At 37.6% G+C, this 25,517-nt stretch overlaps 1 protein-coding gene across 4 annotated transcripts in view; it reads left to right on the top strand.

Annotated features, from left to right (window-relative positions):
• Positions 1 to 25,517, top strand: part of PATJ (PATJ crumbs cell polarity complex component) — a 387,741-nt gene that overhangs the window by 36,461 nt on the left and 325,763 nt on the right. For all 4 annotated transcript variants that reach the window (XM_070367927.1, XM_070367930.1, XM_070367929.1 and 1 more), the window contains exons 8-12: positions 8,910 to 9,128; positions 12,870 to 12,972; positions 15,600 to 15,691; positions 18,163 to 18,304; positions 23,607 to 23,750. In XM_070367927.1, the coding sequence (XP_070224028.1) occupies positions 8,910 to 9,128; positions 12,870 to 12,972; positions 15,600 to 15,691; positions 18,163 to 18,304; positions 23,607 to 23,750 (700 nt within the window). The remainder of the gene's footprint in view (positions 1 to 8,909; positions 9,129 to 12,869; positions 12,973 to 15,599; positions 15,692 to 18,162; positions 18,305 to 23,606; positions 23,751 to 25,517) is intronic.

Genomic DNA, 25,517 nt, shown 5'->3' with positions numbered 1-25,517 from the left:
AATGTTAAGATCAGATAGTACAATGATTACAAAATTTTATCCCAATATTGCATGAGATAAATTTCACTAGAATTACAATTTTTTGACATTATAAATAAAAATACTACCCTTCATGATTTAGCAGTGTTTAAGCTGAAAGTGGGCCACTATAAAATTTATCAACTATTTCTGCTTAGTTTTACATTGAAGAAAATGTTAAGTACTGCATTGAATTTTTAAAAAGCACTTTAGAAATTTGAAGCTACTTAATAGTGAGTTCATGTTACGTAGACTGTCCATGATAGTCAGTATGACGTATAAATTGTATGGGTTCACGTCTTTGTTGTTGTTGCTGTTTAGTTGCTAAGTTGTGTCTGACTCTTTTGCGACCCTGTGAACTGGAGCCTGCCAGGCTCCTCTGTCCATAGGATTTATGTCCAGTATATGGACATTTATTCCTTCATTAAAGTATTAATAAAAACATGTAAACATAAAAGTATCAATAAATGTGAACATACAGAGTATTAGTAAAAAACATATAAAGTAACAATAAAAATGAACTTCCTGTGCACGTATAGCTTTGAGGCAAACTTCTCAGCTCCCTATTTCTAGTCAAGATTGTTTCTCCTTATACAAACTGTGGAGCTACTAATATTCCTATTATTCTTTCAGCAGCTAAGTTTATTTATTTAGCATAATGGCTTTCAGAGTTTTGTCTGTGGGCCCTGAGGGTCCCTGAGTTTCTTGCAGGGGGTTTATAACATCAAAATGACTTACATAATAATACTAAGATGCATTAGCCTTTTCACCATGTTGACATTTGCACTGATGATGAACAAGCAGTGGTAGACTAGGCCAGCCGTTGCCTTTGTATGTATTTGAGCAATGGCACCAAGCCGCACTAGGAGTCATTGCTTTCTTCTTTACCATGTGCTTGCAACAACAACAAAAATGGCAGTTTCACTTTAAAAAGTGCAATAAAAACTAATCTAAGTAAAGTTTGACCTTTAAATGCATGTCTTTGTAATATTGTGTTGCAGAATGGAGTATGGCATATAGGACTTCTGCCATATACTAAAGTACGTACGGTGGTTGTCTTGAGGAAAAACATTTGTGAGACAAAGTGGCCACTTTTTAATATGGAACAGCATTTTAATTTTTAAAATTTACTTGAGTTTTTAGTTTTTTGCCTTTATTCACAAAACTTTTTGAGATTTGATTTTTTTGAGATACATTATTTTAGTTTTAGGTATACAGAATAATGATGTGATACTTCTGTATATTATCACCACACTGAGTCTAGTTAACATCCATTACCACATAGTTACAATTTTTTTTCTTGTGAAAAGAGCTTTTAAGATCTACTCTCTTAGCAGCTTTCAGGTATACAATACAGTATTTTTACCCATAGTCACCATGCTGTGGTTTACATCCCTATGGTTTACTTATTTTATAGCTGAAATTTTGTTTCTTTGACCTTCTTCATCCATTTTGCCCACCTTGCACCCTGCCTTACCAGCAGCTGCCAATCTAGAATGTTATTTTTATTTTTGAAAGAATAACTGATAGAAAAATTATTATTCAGGCTTGGCTATCTGGTAGACGTTTCCTTGAAATGAATGATGTAAGCCTGTTACTTAAAGGAAAATAGCTAACAGCATTTGTTACTGATGATAATTTGAATTTTCAAGCAGAAATTAGAATTTTGGAAAATATTCCTCTGATTAGATTCTTAGTGATATTCAGTTTAGCTCAGTTCAGACACTCAGTTGTGCTCGACTCTTTGCAACCCCATGAACCTTAGCATGCCAGGCCTCCCTGTCCATCACCAACTCCCGGAGTCCACCCAAACCCATGTCCATTGTGTTGGTGATGCCATCAAACTATCTCATCTTCTGTCGTCCCCTTCTCCTCCTGCCCTCAATCTTTCCCAGCATCAGGGTCTTTTCAAATGAGTCAGCTCTCCGCATCTGGTGGCCAAAGTATTGGAGTTTCAGCTTCAACATCAGTCCCTCCAGTGAACACCCAGGACTAATCTCCTTTAGGATGGACTGGTTGGATCTCCTTGCAGTCCAAGGGACTCTCAAGAGTCTTCTCCAACACCAGGGTTCAAAAGCATCAATTCTTTGGTGCTCAGCTTTCTTTATAGTCCAACTCTCACATCCATACATGACCACTGGGAAAACCATAGCCTTGACTAGATGGACGTTTGTTGACAAAGTAATGTCTCTGCTTTTTAATATGCTGTCTAGGTTGGTCATAACTTTCCTTCCAAGGAGCAAGCGTCTTGTAATTTCATGGCTGCAATCACCATCTGCAGTGATTTTGGAGCCCAGAAAATTAAAGTCAGCCACTGTTTCCACTGTTTCCCCATCTATTTGCCATGAAGTGATGGGACTGGATGCCATGATCTTCGTTTTCTGAATGTTGAGCTTTAAGCCAACTTTTTTACTCTCTTCTTTCACTTTCATCAGAAGGCTCTTTAGTTCTTCTTCACTTTCTGCCATAAGGGTGGTGTCATCTGCATATCTGAGGTTATTGATATTTCTCCCAGCAATCTTGATTCTAGCTTGTGCTTCCTCTAGCCCAGCATTTCTCATAATGTACTCTGCATATAAGTTAAATAAGCAGGGTGATAATATACAGCCTTGATGTGCTCCTTTTCCTATTTGGAACCAGTCTGTTGTTCCATGTCCAGTTCTAACTGTTGCTTCCTGACCTGCATACAGGTTTCTCAAGAGGCAGGTCAGGTGGTCTGGTATTCCCATCTCTTTCAGAATTGTCCACAGTTTATTGTGATCCACACCGTCAAAGGCTTTGGCAGAGTCAATAAAGCAGAAATAGATGTTTTTCTGGAACTCTCTTGCTTTTTCAATGATCCAGCAGATGTTGGCAATTTGGTCTCTGGTTCCTCTGCCTTTCCTAAAACCAACTTGAACATCTGGAAGTTCACGGTTCACATATTGCTGAAGCCTGGCTTGGAGAATTTTGAGCATTACTTTACTAGTGTGTGAGATGAGTGTAATTGTGCAGTAGTTTGAGCATTCTTTGGCATTTCCTTTCTTTGGGATTGGAATGAAAACTGACCTTTTCCAGTCCTGTGGCCACTGATGAGTTTTCCAAATTTGTTGACATATTGAGTGCAGCACTTTCACAGCATCATCTTTTAGGATTTGAAATAGCTCAACTGGAATTCCATTGTCTCCACTAACTTTGTTCGTAGTGATGCTTCTAAGGCCCACTTGACTTCACATTCCAGGATGTCTGGTTCTAGGTGAGTGATCACACCATTGTGATTATCTGGGTCGTGAAGATCTTTTTTGTATAGTTCTTCTGTGTATTCTTGCCACCTCTTCTTAATATCTAATGCTTCTGTTAGGTCCATACCATTTCTGTCCTTTATTGAGCCCATCTTTGCATGAAACGTTCCTTTGGTATCTCTAATTTTCTTGTATAGATCTTAATGATATTAATAAGTATGATTTTTTAATATTAAATAATGTATTGATCATATGTCAGTATTTAGAAAATCTGCGTAGCTGTGAGTCCGTTTTTTCCAAAGATCAGTGTATAGAATGGCAAAATAATATATAGGTAAAAGAAATCCATTCATAATTCAAGATTGATGAATAGATTTTAATTAAATGTTATCTGAAAACTTGTTGATGTTTCAGATTCCACATTGCAACTAATTTTTAAGAAATCATCACTTGTCAAGTTTTGGTACGTTATCAAAGAATTAGGCTGAAAGAGCTATGGAAATACTCTCCCATTTTCCAAATATATATCTGATGAAGGCCAGAGTTTCTTTGTATACGTCAACCACAGCAACACGTGGCAACACACTGAATGCTGAAGCAAATGTGAAAATTCAGCTGTCTTCTTTTAAGCCAGATATTAAGGAGATTTGTAACAATTTAAGAATGCTGTTCTTAAAAAAAAAAGAATGTTGTTCTTCTCGCAATTTTTTGTTTGTTTTAGAAAATAGATTTTTTATATAATTGGGCACCAGAGTTTAACCAAGATGACACACAAAGTGTAACCGTGGTACCGTCTATCACTACAGTCAAGATAATGAACATATTCATCACCCACAAAGATCTATGCCCTTTTGTAGTCCCTATTCCTTCATCCTCAATTATTTTTGAGTGTAAAGGAGATCAAGAAGGTTGAGAATGGTCATTTTATGGGTGTTCAAAACATATCTGTGGCACGAAACAAATAATAATCTTTAAGAGTTTTGTTTTTTTTTTGTGAAAAATTTAGCAACTTAGATGAAATATTGTGGAATATTTTGGCATCTTTTCCCACTCAACCCCCCTCCTTTCAGTTCAGTTCAGTTCAGTTGCTCAGTCGTATCTCACTCTTTGAGACCCCATGGACTGCAGCACGCCAGGCTTCCCTGTCCATCATCAGCTCCTGGAGTTTACTCAAACTTATGTCCATTGAGTTAGTGATGCCATTCCAACCATCTCATCCCCTGTTGTCCCCCTGCTTTAGCAATTTTAATAGACTTATTTGCTAGAGTAGCATTTTTCAAGATGCAAAGTGGTTATTATTAGAGAACAAAGGGTCAAAGAAATTTAGAAAGTACCAAGTTAAAATCAAGTAGATTTCTTTACTGTAAGAATTATAAGCTATTAAATACTGATGTACATTATGAATTTTCACAAGGAGAATGTGATATGCAGATTTTCCATTGGTGGCACTGTTAATAAAAGCCCAGGTCTGATTTTCACCCTTTCCTGGAAGGGATTGTCGCTGTTTCAGGTCTTCAGAATGGGGTGGTCATGTGCCCATCAGAGTCATAATGTAGAAGTGAGTTTTTATGCTAGACTTTGTTATCTGCCTAATATACAGTATTCTTGTATAATTCTTAAAACAGTCATAAATTTTATTACCAAATTATAGATATGGAAACTTAAGAAATTGCCCAAAGCTACACAACTTAAAAATGGCAGTGTCAGAATTGAGCCCACATGTGGCAGATTAACTGTTTAAATCTACTTATTCAGAGTCGATCCCAGTGTTTTCATTTTCTTGTGTACACCTGTCCAGGGTTGGTCACGCCTTTCAGGGAATTGCCAGCTCTAACAGTAATATTGCTGTTGGCTTTCTTATATAAGGAATATGTGCTGTGCTGTTTTAGTCCCTCGGTCATGTCCAACTCTATGGGACCCCATGGACTGTAGCCCACCAGGCTCCTCTGTCCATGAGGATTCTCTAGGCAAGGGAGTGGGTTACCATGCCCTTTCAAGGGGATCTTCCCAATCCAGGGATCGAATCTGGACCTCCCGCATTGCAGGCAGATTCTTTACTGTCTGAATCACCAGGGAAGTCCCAGAATATTGGAGTGGGCAGCCTATCCTTCTCCTGGGGATCTTCCTGACCCAGGAATCAAATCAGGGTCTTCTGCACTGCAGGCAGATTCTTACCAGCTGAAGTACCAGGGAAGCCCATGGTGAGACCTAAATATAGAGGACAGAGCAGTATTCTCTTTCCTCTCCTCCTCATCCCAGCTAAATGGCAGATCAAATCTCTTCAACTAACTCTGTGTTTTGTTGCTAAATCTTTAGAGTTGTTGCTTATGTAGCCTGATTATGGCTTTAAAATTATTAAAGGGAACATTGTTTTTCATTAAAATGTACTCATACTTTTGACTATTAATACTCACTGTTGACTATGGCAATCTTCATGGTAAGGGAGTATGAATGTCTTAGGTCCTTAGTTAGATGTGGCTGAGATTGATCGTAAAGTGATACTTACATTCTGCTAAAGGGATTAATTAATACTAAATACTTTCTTTAAAGACTATAAACTTGTGTAACAGAAAGTTAGAAAAGCAAGTCAGTGTTTCTTATTTTAAAAAGTTCATAAAATGGCCCCTTGTCTTTCCTTTTGTGTACATATCAGTCAGTATGGGGTAGAGTTGGGGGTTATGGCAAAGAAAACCTGAGTCTACAGAAGTATCAGAAATGAATGCATCTGAGAATGCTGTAAGCAAGACACTAGGCTAAAGCTTTTGACATGTAGTATTGAGTTTAGTGCTTACAACTCAACGAGAGGGGAATTTATCCCCATCTTGCTTAAAGAAGGATCTGAGATTTATGTAGGATCAGTAACTGATCTGTGGCCCTACACCTTGACCAAAGTAGTGCTAGGATAAACTTGGATGTGTCTGACTCCAATGGCTTTACTTGTCATTTTACTGTTTACTGCCTCTAATGTTGTAAATGAAATGAAAAAATATTGATTTATATGACGTTTTTAGAAATGTTCATTGGTACATAGTTACAGTGAGGGGCTTCCTTGGTGGCTCGTTGATAAAGAACTTGCCAGTACAGAAGTGAGTTTGATCTTTGGGTCAAAAAGATTCCCTGGAGAAGGAAATGGCAATCCACTCCAGTACTCTTACGTGGGAAATCCCATGGACAGAGGAGCCTGACAGGCTGCAGTTCATGGTGGGGTCTCAAGAGTCAGACAGGGCTTATTGACTAAACAAGAACAACAACAAGTTACAATGAGCAATCAGTGGATGTTATTAGGGTCAATTCCATGGATAGGAAAATTATTTGATATTGTCCCAAGGTACTCTCCAAAATTCACAGTACCTGAAATATACATCTTTTGAGAATTCTGTTCAGCTATTTCAGAAATTTTCCGCAGTTAGAAGTGTTTTTTTTTTTTTTTAATTGGTATAGGCATGTAAAACTTCTTTGTTTTATAGAAATCTCTTTCATGTGCTGTGGAGAAATTCTAGGGACATCAAATATATTGAGTTACCCTGTTTTCTCCCAAAGCTGACTTGTAGAGCACAACCTATTTAAAAGTTGTCATGAAGTATTGACTTTTTGGTATCAGGCAATTATGAGTCATGTTATAATAGCTATCCATAATGGGACCAGCCAAGGATTAGAGAGTGGGCGTGAACTATTGAGGAAAGTGAGGAATTTTCTTTCTAGAATAATCAAGCATTCCCTGGTGGCTCAGATGGTAAAGAATAATCAAGGCCCAGCTTGAGGCCCCTGAACAGTTGGTTATTCCCAGTAATTTTGCTTTATGTCTATAAACTGGTATTTTCCCTATCCTTCAAAATTATTGGTGAGGGCTCTGGAGATTTGAGTAGCATAGGGTGGACGTACTTATTTTGGTTTGGCCAAAATTTTCATTTGGTTAGTGAATCTGTTCAGTAAAATTCTTCGTGAAAATGATAATGTCTTTTATTTTTACTTAAAACAGTGTAAACTTTTTGGCCACCCAATACTTAGTGCCTTCCTTTAATTCCTTAAGGGAAAGAGCATTTATTTTATGAAGTCATTATTTTCTCAGAGAAGGCAATGGCACCCCACTCCAGTACTCTTGTCTGGAAAATCCCATGGACGGTGGAGCCTGGTAGGCTGCATGCCATGGGGTCGCAGAGTCGGACATGACTGAAGCAACTTAGCGGGAGCAGCAGCAGCAGCATTATTTTCTGTCAATGACATGTTGCCTTTTAATTAAAGACCAATGATAGAAATAGCTTGGAATCAAAAGTGGTAATAATTTCATTTTCTAAATTGAGTAGGTATTTAGTGTTATTTTTTAATTTTCAGAGAAACATTTATTTCTTTTGTAGCTCAGACCTAAAATCCTTTAGATTTTCAAATAGTTTTTGAATTGAAATTATCATGTATAACAACCTAGCAGAGAACTTACAATACAGAGTAATAAATATTTTTTAAACCCATAAATGCTATGGATTATGCTAATTCAGCATGGACATGCTAACTTGAATTAAAGTATTTTTTTCTTTAAAAAAAAAAACTATATAAATGATACTGTGTTTTCTCTGTAACAGTGTATTACCCCTTCCTCAGCTATTTTAATTTTTTGCCTTTCATACTATCTTTGCCCTTATGCATAATTTTTTCTTTCTTTTGAAAGAATCTGTGCATTAATAAACTTTTATATTTGAACGTGTGATTAGCATGCTATGACTGAATTTTGGCATAGCTATTTATTGGCTATCATTGATTTATGATTTCTGTTAAAGAACAAAAAGGACTTTATACCTTTTAGTTTCCTTCTACAATAGACAGGCTCTGAAAGGAGAATGTTAATCAGAAAGTATCAGTAATATGCAGTATTTGGGGCCGCCGGACTTTAAAAGTTAGCTGTCATTTTGGTGTCTTTCCTATCAATCTGATTATGATTGTTTTTGCACTTGTGAATTCTGTATAGCACCTGTTTTTCTGAAAGAAGAAAATGTTTGACTTTCGGTGACAGGTGCAAATTATCTGCATCATTTTAAATTGAGTTGAGGTAAAATAGGGAAAAAATAATGCTTAGGAAATGACTAAATATGTACTTAGCATGAAATGTCCTTTGTCCAAGTCAAGTATGCAAATACTTATCTCCATATTCTTTATTCTGTGTTCAGGGCATAATTTTGTTCAAGAATCATTTATTCACAGAAGCATCTTACCCTTATTTTTCATGAGTACTGACTGTCAAGTAGTTGGTTATTTTATTTCATGTTTGTTGCATTGGTAAAAATAGAATATCAAATTATCAATGCTTAAAGTAGAAATCCAGCAATTAGTTTTTTCTTCTTCCATAATAATTTCCTCCTTGCACCTATTCCTTTTCTCTAAGTCTTTCCAAATGTTTCTGAATTGAATTGCCTTTCTGTTTCACAACTTCTGTTTGCTTGCAGTAGCTTCTAGTGCCTTCTGCAGAATTCACAGTAAAGCATATAGTTTTCTCATTATTTTGATCTAACACCTTCTTTCATACAGGTTTCTACAAAACTGGGGAAAAGGAAGGATGGGGAATAGACTTTAGTTTTAAGGCCTCTTTTCTTTCTCCTGCTGATGAATTGTTATTAATGAGTGAAATTAGATCAATGATTTCTCAGAATAGTTTTGTTTTTCTGTTTTCTTGGATTAAAGGATGGAAGACTCAAAACAGGGGATCACATCTTGAAGATTGGTGGCACAAATGTGCAGGGAATGACCAGTGAGCAAGTTGCGCAAGTGCTAAGGAACTGTGGGAATTCTGTCAGGATGCTTGTTGCAAGAGACCCAGTTGGTGAAATTTCCATAACCCCTCCTACTCCTGCAGCCTTGCCTGTTGCTTTGCCTGCTGTGGCCAATAGGAGCCCTAGTTCTGTGAGTATACAAATTATTCTTTCATCATAGATTCAGTACTGGGTGTGATACATTGCCGGATTAGAAATGCTTTCAGTTCCAAGTGCTGTGTGGATGTGGGTCATGTCTCAGTGCTCAACAATGAAGCAGAGGAGAGCCCAACTTGGAGATACTAGACAAGTTTGATTTTCTTCTTTGTCATTTCTCAGGGTTAAGGTTTCAACTTCCCTGAGCCTCTACTACTCATCTGTAAATTGGAGACTATAATACCTGCCATTCCTATTTCATTAGATTGGTGAAGAAATATCCAGGTAGTGGAGGGGAAATTTTAAATACTGGTCAATGTATGAGTATTATCATTGATAAGACCAAACTGGCCAAAGGCAATAGACACTAGTAATAATAATATCCTGATTGCTAACAATTGTTATAGTTATATAATAATCATTATTATTAATCATTCTCAAGCACCTAGATTTATCCAAGTCATCTGAATTCTTTGGAAGAATTCTGCAAGATAGGTCTTATCCATTCAATAGATGAGGAGATGGGAGTCCAGATAACTTATTAAAGGTCATATAGGTAGTAAGTTGCAAACTGGGGTTTGAATTTTTGGTCCCTTTTAAGCTCTTTGTTTGTTTGTTTTTTCCTTCCAGTCTTACTGAGATATAATTGACATATAGCACTTTATAAGTTTAAGGTGTACAGCATAGTGATTTAATTTATATACATCGTGAAGTAATCATCACACAGTAAGTTTAGTGAACATCCATTATCTCTATCTGTATAGGTACACAATTAAAAAAGTAGAAAAAATTTTTTCTTGTGATGAGAACTCAGGATTTACTCTCAACTTTTATATATAATATATGATGCTAATTATACTTATCATGTTGTACCTTACATCCCTAGTACTTATTTATCTTAAAACTGAGAATTTGTAGCTTTTGAACACCTTAATCTGGCCCCCTCACCCTTCAATTCCAAGCTCTTTCCAACCATATCACAGGCTCTGAATCAGGAGATAATGAGGTGAAAGGAAATAAATAGTTTTTAAAAGGAGGAGCCAGGAAGAAGAGGAAAGAAAAGAGAAGTGATTATGGCAGAAGAGGGTGGAAAGCCACCTCTCATATTCATTTGAGGAACCATTTGCTGTCTTCTGGAAAGGCTTTCCCTAATGGGAACCACAGGAGAAGAAGTTTTCTGTCAGAGATATTAGAATCTGTCAGAGGTAATAGAATTAGATATATAATTCTAATATCTCTGACAGATATTCTTCTTTTGATTTCTTCTCCAAACTTGTTAGAACCATTTTCTTTTCCCTCCATTACTTTGGATCTCTGAAGACTTCTACTTTGTAATGAGGGACCAATGTAGCTGTGTGGTCAGTGAGAATTTGATGCAATCAGTTATTTACTTTTTATTGTTAAAGGTTCGAATTGAAAGCAAGGTGTTATGTTTTTAGACACCTTGAAGTTCAAGCTGGTTTTAGAAAAGGCAGAGGAACCAGAGATCCAATTGCCAGCATCCGTTGGATCATTGAAAACGCAAGAGAGTTCCAGAAAAACATCCATTTCTGCATTATTGACTATGCCAAAGACTTTGACTGTGTGGATCACCACAAATTGTGGAAAATTCTTAAACAGATGGGAATACCTGACCTGCCTCTTGAGAAATCTATATACAGGTCAGGAAGCAACAGTTAGAACTAGACGTGGAACAACAGACTGTTTCCAGATCGGGAAAGGAGTAGGTCAAGGCTGTATATTGTCACCGTGCTTATTTAACTTATATGCAGAGTACATCTGGAGAAGGCAATGGCAGTTCACTCCAGTATTCTTGCCTGGAAAATCCCATGGATGGAGGAGCCTGGTAGGCTGCAGTCCATGGGGTCACTAGGAGTCGGACATGACAGAGCGACTTAACTTTCACTTTTCACTTTCATGCATTGGAGAAGGAAATGGCAACCCACTCCAATATTCTTGCCTGGAGAATCCCAGGGACGGGGGAGCCTGGTGGGCTGCCGTCTATGGGGTCCCACAGAGTTGGACACGACTGAAGTGACTTAGCAGCAGCAGCAGCGGCAGCAGAGTATATCATGCGAAATGCTGGGCTGGATGAAGCACAAGCTGGAATCATTTTGCCAGGAGAAATATCAATAACCTCAGATATGCAAATGATACCACCCTTATGGCAGAAAGTGAAGAGGAACTAAAGAGCTTCTTGATGAAAGTGAAAGTGGAGAGTGAAAAGGTTGCCTTAAAGCTCAACATTCAGAAAACTAAGATCATGACATCTGGTCCCATCACTTCTTGGCAAATAGATGGGGAAACAGTGGCTGACTTTATTTTTTTGGGCTCCAAAATCACTGCAGATGGTGACTGCAGCCATGAAATTAAAAGATGCTTACTCTTTGGAAGAAAAGTTATGACCAACCTAGATAGCATATTCAAAAGCAGAGACATTACTTTGCCAACAAAGGTCCGTCTAGTCAAGGCTATGGTTTTTCCAGTAGTCATGTATGGATGTGAGAGTTGGACTATAAAGAAAGCTGAGTGCCAAAGAATTGATGCTTTTGAACTGTGGTGTTGGAGAAGACTCTTGAGAGTCCCTTGGCTGCAAGGATATCCACCCAGTCCATCCTAAAGGAGATCAGTCCTGAATATTCATTGGAGGGACTGATGTTGAAGCTGAAACTCCAATACTTTGGCCACCTGATGTGAAGAACTGACTCATTGGAAAAGACCCTGATGCTAGGAAAGATTGAAGGCGGGAGGAGAAGGGGACAACAAAGGATGAGGTGGCTGGATGGCATCACCGACCAATGAACATGAGCTTGAGTAAACTCCGGGAGTTGGTGATGGACAGCGAGGCCAGTTGTGTTGCAGTCCATGGGGTCACAAAGAGTTGGACACCATTGAGTGAATGAACTGAACTGAACTGCTTTTTTACAGAAAAAAAATTTTTTTTTTTACAGAAAATTTTTAATTAGAAGACAAATAATGATAAGTTTTAGGTTAACACTTTTTGCTCATAATAATTATTAGTATAATTAGTCTTCCATTTGTTTCTTTTTCTTTACATTAAATTCTTTCAGATCCAAATTTATGGTGAGTTTTTTCTAAGTGGCTGTATTAATTTTTTATCATTGTGTGACAAATTATCACAAACTTAGTGGCCTGAAGCAATACCCATGGTTGGTCCACATTTCTGTAGGTCAGAAGTCTTGGTGAACTTGGCTGGGTTCTGCTTAGATTCTTACAAAAGCTAAATCAGGTTATGGGCCTGGCTGGGCTCTTAGCTAGATACTCTAGGGACAGTTCATTTCCAAACTCTGTCATATTGTTTGTGGAATAGAGTTTCTTATAGCCGTAGAACCAAAAGTCTCTACTGTCTGTAAACAGAGGACGTCTTTCAGCTCTTTAAGGCCCCTTGTGTTCCTTCTCACATGATGCCTCCTTCTTCAAACCACAGGTCCAGTCCTTATGCTTCACATCTTTTTCACATCCCTTTCTACCATCAATAGGAGAAAACTCTCTGCTTTTGAAGGATGCCTTCTTAGGTTAGACTCCCTGGATAATTTCCCTTTTTCATGACATAAACACAGGAATGGCATCAGGGATCAAAAGTCGTGAGGACAATCTTAAAATTCTGTGTACCACAGGTCTTCAGAAAATACTTGACAAACCATTCACAAATTGCCTTTATACATACAGTTATATAACTAAACATTATACATAATAAGATTATTTTTCTTTTCAGGACAATGCTACTCTTTTTGAAACTTATGATGTTGAACTCATTAAAAAAGATGGACAAAGTCTTGGGATTAGAATTGTTGGCTATGTTGGAACGTCTCAGACAGGTAGATGAATCATCTCTGTTTTATATTTGGAAATAATTGTAAAGGATGTTAAAGTTTCTAGACAATAAAATTAAATATATGCAGATTTTAATTTAAACATTGAACAATAAAACCACGAATCTGTAATAGCAACTAGTTACAAAAAATGATTAGAGAATCAGTTTTATCTCAGTAGTTTTATAGCTGGCTCAATAGTCATTAACAAAAGAATTTAATTATCCAACACAATGTATAACATTTGAATTATACCTCCTCTTGTTTCTAAGATGTATATTTTGAATATTGTGAGTGTTACATATTATGGCATTTTATATGTGATAAAGTAAAATGATTACTGCTTGTATTTCGTATTGTGAATGTCAAAAAATATTGCTATTATGTTTAATCATCAAAAGAAGATAAAATGAACACTTTAATTAGAATTATTTTTCTTTCATATAAAGGGAATACTTGTAAGAATAAGTGAATGCAAGAATAAGTGCCCAAGTATGTCTGAATAATATTCCCTGAACTCTTTCATGCAAAGCTCTGGTAATTTTCACTGTATGAGTTATCCTATTATGATAAGAAATAACTGTAAAAAGGAAAAATAAATCTTTTTCACGAATATTTGCTTGTAAGATGAAAAGTTAGAGTTATGAAATGTTCTAGTGTTTTAAAAATTGCAAGGTTAGAGAGTTAATTTTTTAAAGTTACTATTTTGCATTTTATAGCAGGTGGGAAAGATTAAAAGTGCTAATGTATTCAGAGTCCTGAATGAAATTCATGTCAGACCACCTTGTGCTATTTTAGCCTAATGGAATAGCTGCTTTCAGACCTGTAGATATTTCTGAGTGCCACCATTTTTAGGTTTAGAATTTAAATGAGTTCCAAAAGAGCTAAGTATGGATTACATAATAATGTTGCCAAAAAAACCCTGTGTTGAGTAGCTCTTAATATGCTGTCCGGTTAGAGAAATCATGGCTAAGTTCCTAAACTTGTGGTTTAGGAAGCTTTATTGCATTAAGTTTTCAAGTTGTAAACCTAGCAATATACTTACAGAGTAAAATGCAGTGAGTAGCTGATAGATAATTGAGAAAAATTGATGTTTATATTACCGAATGAAGAAAAGAAACATTTTACTTTACCCTCAAAAGAAGTTTTTGGGACTTGAGCAGGGAATGGAGAAGTAGCATTGAATCCAAAAACTAGAATATTCTATAACTCAGTATGCTTTTTAATGTGCAGTCTTTCAAAATAATTTTTGCTTTATTCTTTGGAACTTTTGAGCAGTTGATTTGCTTAGTTTCAGAGGGAGTAGAAAAATGAATGTAAGAAATGTCTGTTCAGGGAGACAAATGTGTAAATAACTCTCAGTTGTTTGAGGATAAATGAAATATATGTTTTAGCAGAGATACAAATAAACTCATCATATGGCAGATGAAAAACTCATTCTGACAGAGGGAAATGGAGAATTCACAAAGAAATAGGTATTTGTACTAAACATGGTAAAGGAGAAGGATTTTGATAGAGGGAATGAGATCAACAGGAAGAAAAAAAATTAGAAAAGGGATACAATCATGAAAATACTTGGAGCTTTGGTGGAACATCATGAGTCTCGTGTGTCTAGACTTCTGTCTTATTGGAGCGGATGGTAGTTGGAAGTCGAAGTGAAAAAGAGAGTTTGGGGCAAATTATGGAAGTCCTTCAATGTGATTCTATCAAACTTACATTTTATTACATAGGCTGTAGGAATCCATTGATGTTTATTTGCCTTCTATAGACAATATTTTAAGTGCATTTGAAATTAAGATAAAAGTGTAAAATCATCCAGAGCTATGGTCTTTCTTTTTCTAACTTCTCTTCCAACCCCTTCCCATAGGCATGTATAGTTTTTATATAGTTGTAATTTATATATGGAGAAGGCAATGGCACCCCACTCCAGTACTCTTGCCTGGAAAATCCCATGGACGGAGGAGCCTGGTAGGCTGCAGTCCATGGGGTCGCTAGGAGTCGAATACGATGGAGCCACTTCACTTTCACTTTTCACTTTCATGCATTGGAGAAGGAAATGGCAACCCACTCCAGTGTTCTTGCCTGGAGAATCCCAGGGACGGGGGAGCCTGGTGGGCTGCCGTCTATGGAATCACACAGAGTCGGACATGACTGAAGTGACTTAGCAGCAGAAGCAATTTATATATACATATCATGAGATCTAAAGATAGACAGATAGAAGCTAATGTGAGTAGTCAACTAAATATAGGCACGAAAACCTACTAGGACTCTCTTGTCTTCATGCTGGTAAGTAATGATGAAGGCTTATGCCAGGTCACCAGTGAGAAGGGAGAAAAACTAAGAGAAGGTAAGACTTAATCTGAGCTCTCCTGAATTCCAGCTGATATTGGAGTGCATTTCATCGAGGTTCCATTACTGATTATTTTTCCAAAAATAGGTATCAGTCAAATCATTTCAAATTCGAGTCACTTGTGATGGTGACAGTTTGAAATAATCCATCAGTTTCTCTGCTTGTGTTCAGAACAGCATTTATCAAGCCTCTAGTGAGCCCCTTTAGCTAATTAACCTCTTGATATGAATTTTGCAATCAAGGCCTAATTAGAGCTTTTTTCCATATGTTTTGTGCATCTTAGGAGAAGCTTCAGGGATTTATGTGAAAAGTATAATACCTGGCAGCGCCGCATATCACAATGGTCAGATTCAAGTGAATGACCAGATAGTTGCTGTAAGTAACTGCCCTCTGTTACAGGATTGAATCAAGTTGAGGGAGGGGGGAGTTATCATTATTATAATATATATGCAATGGAAATGGCTTAATATAGTTTTATAATGTTTTAAAAAATTAAGTTTGTACAATGAAATCTTATCAATTTGGACTCTCATGGTCCTTAATTTTTTTAATTAAAAACTTTTTTTAATTGAAGTACAAGGTGATTTGCAGTGTTGTGCCAATCTCTGCTATATAGCAAAGTGACTCTGTTTTACACACACATATATATATATATACACATTCTTTTTTAATATTCTTTTCCACTGTGGTTCATCCCATGAAATTGGATATTGTTTTCCATATTATACAGTAGTTATTTATCCATTCTAATTTTTTTTTAACTGCCTGTGAAGAATGGAGTCATTAATGGTTTTGGTAGGGGAAAAAAATACTACATACATATGTATATTATATAATATGCCTACACATATATTTGAAAGATTCTCTAACATTCTCCTAGAAAACACTTTTCAAGCACCTCTTTGTGTTCTTTAAATTCATCAATTTTATATGTAATTAATAGACCATTTACTGGAACTATTTATCATTGTGAAAGTAGTTTTTCTATTAACAGTAATTAAAAAAATTTTTTTAATTGAAGGATAATTGCTTTAGAATGTTATGTTGGTTTCTGTCATACACATGAATCAGCCATAGGTATACATATGTCCTTTCCTTCTTACATAGTAATTTTGAGGATATACAGAATTGAGATATTCTATGTATGTGAGAATATAGTCATTGCCTTTCATCAATTGAGATTGGTATTTCCTCCATTTAGTAGAAATTAGTTTAATTTTACAGTTTATTTTCATAATAATTTTGAAGCAGGTAGACACACATTTAATTTAGTGATTCAATCAGAAACAAATGTTGGTATAATTTGAATGTTTGTCCTTCACGTCCATCTAAGGAAGCCCCTTTCATGACCCTTGGCTTTCCAGTATTGGCTTAAGAAATGTTGCTGGAATTGACCATTTGGGGACTGGTGATAAAACTTTGGAGAAAATCTTAGGGAAAAAGTTAAGCAGTGGTTTGACTAGCTTGAAGAAGATTGAGTGAGGAGACCTACTAGTTCTGTTGGACTTAAGAGTGTGATTCCCTGGGCCCAGCAAAGAGATGAAGTTTCCAGAGCCCTGAAGACAAGGGGTCTTCAAAATATGGACTCATTTTCCACTCTACCTTCCTTGGCTGAGCAGCTGCTAAGAACAAAGACTGCATCTCTTGATTCCTGGCAAACAAATGCAACTTTGCTCCACAAATTGGTTGCTTCTCTGAGGTACCCACCTGTACATTTGGGGAGAAACTTCAGGAACAAGGTGAGGAGCAGCAGTCCTTCAATGAGACTGGAGAGATCTTAGGAAAAAATCTGTCATGAAGGAGGCAGTGAGTGGGTCAAGTAGAGGAGGTGGCTGTTAAGATGATTAGGAAGCTGGAGAGACAGAAGAAATGCTTGAAGAAGGAAAAGAGAGGGCTGGCTGCAGTTGCCCTGCCATCTTCAGAAAGCAGTAGTATCCCAGAGGAGTGTGAGGAGACAAGAGAAAGACCCCAAAAAAAGAAAAACGAAGAGCCCCAGGAGGCTCTCAGAAGAATGGAATGGAAGACTCTTCTGTCTCCTTCTCCAAACCCAAGAAGAAGAAATCTTTTTTCTAAGGAGGAGCTGGTAGTGATCTTGAAGAAACAGCTGGCAGTAGAAGTCTTTCCAAGAGGAAGAAAACTTTCACCAAAGAAGAACCAGTTAGTGACCCTGAAGAGTCAGGAAGCAAGAGAGTCCCAAGGAAAAGAGGAAATTGTCTTCCAAGGAGGAGCCACTCAGCAGTGGACCTGAAGAGGTTACTGCCAGCAAGAGCAGTAACTCCAAGCAAAAGCAAAAGCTCGGAAAGCTCCCCCAGGAAAATCAGAATGGACATCTCCCTAGTGGGGCATAACTTGCAGAGATATTTCACAACCCATTGTCTAGAGCCCAATAAAAACAAAAACAAAACAAACCCCCTCCAAAACAAAAAGAATGTATGACTGGACTTGATTGAGATTAGTAAATGCCTTCTTTCACATGCTTTTTAAAAATACTGGAAAACCTAATGGAGGGAGATTAGTTCCTTCTGGAAAATATCACACAGTGTTATATGGTACAGGGGTGAAGTATTAGATGGTCCTTTCAACTTTAGTGATAATGGCTTCTATTAATACATCTTGAGAGCTGTGTATAAAGTGCCACATTTTATGGCACTTTGAATGTTGAATAGCGTCAGAGACTAAGATCCATTGCCTCTTTCAGGCTATAAGTCAAATGTATGACTTAGGAATACAGGTTTCAGTTTGCTTTCTAGTTTCTCAGGAAGTTTGTCAGCATGTTTTACTACTAAATTTGCATTCAAAAGAAGCTAACTTGAAACCTCTGTTTAATGTATCTCTTAATGTTGTAGGTTGATGGTGTGAATATTCAGGGTTTTGCCAACCAGGATGTTGTTGAAGTGTTACGAAATGCAGGACAAGTGGTACACCTAACCCTAGTTCGAAGGAAAACATCCTCGTCTGCTTCTTTACATGAAGGGCCCTCAGACAGAGGTAATTAATTCCACTGTCCCTCCTCCAACCTTGCAGTCTGGGTTTAGAAGAATAACTCAATTATGATGTTCTGTAAGTCTGGGAAGGAAAACCTGCCTACCTTATGTAACCCAGTGATGGAGAAGTGAATCAGCTCATTTATGCATTGAAGAAGAGTTTCCTTTGCCTATTATAATATGCCAGTCCAAATGTTAGAACGTGAACCCTGATATGCATTAATCTCTGACAGCGTTTCTAAATGGAGATGGAAATCATTTTCCCCAAAAGCTTCCAAATTTCATTTATTACTTGCATTTAAATAGTAAAGCTTTGCCAACCTTTGTTCCAGAGGCTCTCATTTGTCTAATGCTTTGACATTTTGCAAACTTCAGGTTTCATTTTACTTCTAATATTTGATTCTAATATTTCTTGATTTACTCTGTGAACTATAGCAAGAGAAAATAAAACGTGGATTTCTGTCAAAGACACTTTGATTTATAAAATGATATTGTTATTTTGATTATAAGAATAGTAGATTTATGGAACAAATACATAATTCTATGCATGCCAATTTTTAATTGTCAACTTACAGATAGATCAACAAATTTGGTAATTATGGGAACACATTCAATTTAAGTTGAATGACTACTTACATAACTAGTGAGTAGGAAATAGTTTCACTAGAATTTGTCAGAAGTTGAGTACATTTTTTTTTCATTCTCTGAAGATATATTATTATATTCTGGAAACTTTTGCTTTCAACTGATATTGAATTATATTGATATTTACATTGGAACTTTTAAAGTTTTATATGATAGTGGAAATTTTGCTGCTGAAAGATAGACGCCCTGTCAACTGCACTGTATGTGTGAAATTTAAAATTGGTTAAATAATACAAATTGTACATATGCTATATTGACCTTAAAAGGTTTGCATAAATATTTATACCAATATAATAATTTTCAGCATCTCTGATAGAACCCTTGGCTTTAGTCTGCTGTATCAAATGAACTGTGTCATCTGTGAATCAGCAGTTCTTTACTGGGCATGCCTACATTTTAAATTTATATTGCTATAGGTTTTGACCCTAAATCTGCACTTCTTTCATGGTTTGGGCGTCCTTCCTATGTGTTTCATACCCTTTAGTGCCCTTTGAAGAGCACTTTGCTGGAGCATTTATCATACTACGTTGTGGTCATCTGTTTTGTGTGTGGCCACTGTAATGTAGGGGAGTGGTATGTCTCTATCCACTGCCCCATCTAACACATCTCTGTGTGCCTTCTTTATAGGCAGCAGTTAAGTCTATTTTACTGAAATGGACTGCACAGCTTCTAGCTCTTGAGTGATACCTTCCCCTGCCATTCAAAAATCTTACCTTTTCTCCTCTAAACTCTTTTTATTTGCGTACCTTGTGTATACTTATTTGTGTATCAATTTGCATACTATTTGTAACACACAAACAATCATGTATTGCTTTGTACTTTGCACTCTGCCTAGTGTGTAACTCTTCTCCCCAAGCTACATCAGCAGCGTCTGGCTGGCATTTGTTTTACTGGCGCTGGGCTGTACATTCAGTGTGTATTAAAAGACGAATGTTCTAAAAAATCCTATGGAACTTCCTTGGTGGCGCAGTGGATAGGAATCTGCCTGCCAATGCAGGAGACACAGGTTCGATCCCTGAACTAGGAAGATTCCACGTGCTGTGGAGCAGCCAAGCCCATGTACCGCAACCACTGAAGCCCTGCGACGACTGAGCCCACATGCACAATGACTGAAGCCCAAGTGTCTGGGGCCTGTGCTCCACAACAAGAGAAGCTACCGCAAAGTACTACAATGAAGAGTAGCCCCTTTCCATCACAACTAGAGAAAGCCCGCATGCAGCAACACAGATCCAGTGCAACAACAACAACAACAGAAGTGTGGTTTAAAATGTCATATTAAGATCTTAAGGTCATATTAAGTTTCATGTAGGAACTTTTAACTTATTTTTTTAACTTTTTATAGTAAAAATGTTTGAACACACAGGAAAATTGGAAAATGATATGAAAAATAACCACAGAATCCATCATTTAGATTTCAGCAGTTAACTTAGCCATGTTTGCTTCATCTATTTAGCTTTTTCTGAACCATTTAAGAGTGAGTTGTAGATATCATTAGTCCTACATACTTCAGTGTACAGCTTCTAAAAATAGCCATGATATCATTATCCAGAGAAAATTAATAGTAATTACCTAAACTCAGCAGTGGCCACAGGCCTGGAAAAGGTCAGTTTTCATTCCAATCCCAAAGAAAGGCAATGCCAAAGAATGCTCAAACTACCGCACAATTGCACTTATCTCACACGCTAGTAAAGTAATGCTCAAAATTCTCCAAGCCAGTCTTCAGCAGTACATGAACCATGAACTTCCAGAAGTTCAAGCTGGTTTTAGAAAAGGCAGAGGAACCAGAGACCAAATTGCCAACATCTGCTGGATCATTGAAAAAGCAAGAAAGTTCCAGAAAAACATCTATTTCTGCTTTATTGACTCTGCCAAAGCCTTTGTGTGGATCACAATAAACTGTGGACAATTCTGAAAGAGACGGGAATACCAGACCACCTGACCTGCCTCTTGAGAAACCTATATGCAGGTCAGGAAGCAACAGTTAGAACTGGACATGGAACAAAAGACTGGTTCTAAATAGGAAAAGGAGTACGTCAAGGCTGTATATTGTCACCCTGCTTATTTAACTTATATGCATGAGAAACTATATATCATGAGAAATGCTGGGCTGGAAGAAGCACAAGCTGGAATCAAGATTGCCGGGAGAAATATCAATAACAATAATCCCAATAACTGGGATTTTCCAGGCAAGAATACTGGAGTGGGTTGCCATTTCCTTCTCCAGGGTATCTTCCCAACCCAGGGATCAAACTCGGGTCTCCCACATTGTAGTCAGATGCTTTACCGTCTGAGCTACCAGGAGATTTATTTACTTATTTAGTTTTTTGGCCATGCTGGGTCTTCATTGTTGGACACAGGCTTTCTCTAGTTGCAGTGAGCAGGGGCTACTCTTTGTGGCAATGTGCAGGTGTCTCAATGTGGTGGCTTCTCTTGTTGCAGAGCACGAGCTCTAGGTGCAAGGACTTCAGTAGTTGCACCACATGGGTTCCAGTAGTTTTAGATCACCAGCTCTAGAGTGCTGGATCAGTAGTTGTGACATATGGGCTTAGTTGCTCTGCTACATGTGGAATCTTCCCGGACCAGGGATTAAACCAGTGTCCCTTGCATTGCAAGGCAGATGTGTAACCACTGGGCCACTAGGGAAGCCTGAGTTCAATATTTTTGTAGGAATACTTTGTAAGTCACTTGTAGTTATTTATGCGTGCAGGTCAATCTGTATGCAGGTTAAAAGCAAAAGTTAGAACTGGACATGGAACAACAAACTGATTCCAAATCAGGAAGGGAGTACATCAAGGTTGTACATTGTCACCCTGTTTATTTAACTTGTATGTAGAGTACATCATGCGAAATGCCAGGCTGGATGAAGTACAAGCCAGAATCAAGATTGCTGGGAGAAATATCAATAACTTCAGATATGCAGATAACACCACCCTTATGGCAGAAAACAAAGAAGAACTAAAGGGCCTCTTGATGAAAGTGAAAGAGGAGAGTGAAAAAGTTGGCTTAAAACTCAACATTCAGAAAACTAAGATCATGGCTTCCAGTCTCATCATTTCATGGCAAATAGATGGGGAAACAATAGAAACAGTGAGAGACTTTTTTGGGGGGCTCCAAAATCACTGCAGATGTTGACTGCAGCCATGAAATTAAAAGATGCTTGCTCCTTGAAAGAAAAGCTATGACCAACCTAGACAGCATATTAAAAATCAGAGACATTATTTTGCCAACAAAGTTCCATCTAGTCAAAGCTATGGTTTTTCCAGTGGTCACGTATGGATGTGAGAGTTGGACTGTGAAGAAAGCTGAGCACCAAAGAATTGATGCTTTTGAACTGTGGTGTTGGAGAAGACTTGACAGTCCCTTGGAAATCAGTCCTGTTTATTCATTAGAAGGACTGATGTTGAAGCTGAAGCTCCAATACTTTGGCCACCTGATGCAAAGAACTGACTCATTGGAAAAGACCCTGATGCTGGGAAAGATTGCAGGCGGGAGGAGAAGGGGACAACAGAGGATGAGATGGTTGGAAGGCATCACCGACTCGATGGACATGAGTTTGAGCAAGCTCCGAGAGTTGGTGACGGACAGGGAAGATTGGTGTGCTGCAGTTGAGGGAGTCGCAAAGAGTCGGACATGACTGAGCGACTGACTGACTGAACTGTGGTTATTTTAAAATAACCTAAAATGGTTCTGGCGGGCTTCAGTCCATGGGGTCGCAAAGAGTCAGACACGATTGTGTGACTAACACAACAAAATGGTTCTTATACAACCTTTCTTGTGTTTAAGATAGAGTAATTGACATTCTTGAGATTGAAAGCTTAGCTAAGAAAAGAACCTCTGCAACCATAGGAATTATCTCCCTTTTCCTTCTCATTCTCAAGCTTACTTCTGTATGCTGCTGCTGCTGCTAAGTCACTTCAGTCGTGTCCGACTCTGTGCGACCCCATAGATGGCAGCCCACCAGGCTCCCCCATCCCTGGGATTCTCCAGGCAAGAACGCTGGAGTGGGTTGCCATTTACTTCTCTAGTTATTTGTTAAACTCATGATGACATCATGCCAGAACCAAAATTGCCCAAAACAGTGGAATTGGCTTATGCTTATCTTGCTCCCTGCCCACCACAGCAGTGAGAACTATGGCCCCCAGGGTTCCCCTCCTCCCCCACTCCCCAAGGCTGTATTGTCATCCTGCTTCGTCATAAACTTTACCTTGCCTTTTTCTTCTTGTTGCCTAGTTCCTTGTTGTTCACTTGTTCAGTTGCTCAGTCATGTCCTACTCTTTGTGACCCCATGGACTGCAGCATGCCAAGCTTCCATGTCCTTCACCATCTCCCGGAGTTTGCTCAAACTCATGTCCATTTAGTCGGTGATGCCATCCAACCATCTCATCCCCTGTGGTTCCCTTGTCCTCCTGCCTTCAATCTTTCCTAGCCTCAGGGTCTTTTCTAAAGAGTCGGCTCTTTGCATCAGGTGGCCTAATTCTACAAGTGTGTTTTCTAAAGAATTGAGCCATTATCACAAATGGCATTTTAAATAAAGGAATAAAATGTGTAGTTACCTGAGATGTTTGTAATAAGGTTGTGAAATGGAAGAACTGGAGTGAAATAAGCTTACTTAAATATGATCTTCATCTGATAGTGATTCAAATTAACAATTCCTATTTTAGGAACTGTGGTAGAACCACCAAAAACACCAGCCTTGTTTCTGACTGGAGCAGTGGAAACGGAAACTAATTTGGATGAAGAGGAGAAAACTGAAGAAAGAATGGAGGATCTAAAAAATGACAACATGCAAGCCTTAGAAATACTGGGTAGGCACAAAGCATTCAATTCAAAGCAGTCACAGTAATTTGACTTTATCATTTGTTAACCATTTTCTCTCTTTATAGTTAACATAATGTGACGAATTTTAGAGGCATTTTTGAAGATATAAAATAAGATATTCTTAATTTCAGGATCTTAACACTTATGGCAGTTGAGAATAAGCATATTTTTGTTTAATCACTGTTTAATTATGTTGATTTTGAATACATTTTTATTAGTGTGATGATGTCAGCATTTTTTATTACTGCATAGTTTAGCTTGTGTATTAACATTGATATAGGTATCTGTATACATATAGTAATATTTCCTTTTCACCATAACAATAGTGTATACATTTTTATATATTTTGCCAAATTTCCCAGTTGCTATATATTTATTGTTTAATTTTCTTTTTAATTGATGAGTACCTTTACCTTTGGGCTTTGTTGTGTTTCCTTTGCTACTCTAGTTGGCTCTGTTCCGCACGCATTTTCAGTCAAAATCTCACTCAGTTCCCTGTACAAAGGCATTCAGGAAAGGCTTGCCAGTTGAATGAAATGGAATGCTTAAACTTCATCCATGTCCAGAGACGCTTTGACTTTTGGCTTTGATTGTCTTCTGTCAGGAAAGGAGGGCCTGAAGGAAGGAGTAAACACTTCAGTCAAATTTCAAAACTTCATATTGTTTGGAAATTTAGGTTGTTCTTTTTGATCCAAGTAAATTGCAGTTAATTTTTTCTATTTAAATTCATGTGAGTTCAGATAGGTGAACCGTGAATTATCAAGTGAAAATCAAATACTTTCTAAAGTTAGAAATATGGGTTTTCCTGATGGTCCAGTAGTTAAGACTGTGCCTTCAGTGCATGTGGCACAGGTCTGATCCCTGGTCAGTGAACTAAGATACTACATGCCACGAGGCTCAGCATAAAACAAACAAACAAAAAAACCGTAAAAAAAAATAAAGTGAGAAATATTTTTAGAAATATCTTTTTTTTTATTTTATTTTATTTTTAAACTTTACAATATTGTATTAGTTTTGCCAAATATCGAAATGAATCCACCACAGGTATACCTGTGTTCCCCATCCTGAACCCTCCTCCCTCCTCCCTCCCCATACCCTCCCTCTAGATCGTCCCAGTGCACCAGCCCCAAGCATCCAGTATCGTGCATCGAACCTGGACTGGCGACTCGTTTCATACATGATATTATACATGTTTCAATGCCATTCTCCCAAATCTCCCCACCCTCTCCCTCTCCCACAGAGTCCATAAGACTGATCTATACATCAGTGTCTCTTTTGCTGTCTCGTACACAGGGTTATTGTTACCATCTTTCTAAATTCCATATATATGTGTTAGTATACTGTATTGGTGTTTTTCTTTCTGGCTTACTTCACTCTGTATCTGCTCAAAGGATCAATCTCACTCCTTTTTTTTTTTTTTTATGAGTGTATATAATTTCAGTTAGAGAGTTAGACCAAATTCTTCCAACTGTTATGATGTTAACTCTTTTTGCTGTAGGGGCAGACCCGTTTTCCCTCTTCCTTTCTAGTTTCTTTGGTTGGTCTAATAATTACATTAACATAAGAAAGAGTAACACAGGAGAAACACACACTTTCTATGTGTAGGAGTCCCATAAAAATGTGAGCCCTTAAGGGCAAGTTGGGCAATTGAGGCTTCTATGCTATCCTGAGCTAAGGAATGGGATTGGGGCCTGGGCCTTCCAATGGGAGGAGTAATTTACAGGATGATAAGAAGAGCAGATGTTTGATAATTA

Source organism: Bos mutus, chromosome 3 (genome assembly GCF_027580195.1).
Source record: "Bos mutus isolate GX-2022 chromosome 3, NWIPB_WYAK_1.1, whole genome shotgun sequence".
Lineage (NCBI taxonomy): Eukaryota > Metazoa > Chordata > Mammalia > Artiodactyla > Bovidae > Bos > Bos mutus.
The sequence above is the reverse complement of the archived record's forward strand: the minus strand, read 5'-3'. Positions and strand labels throughout refer to the sequence as shown.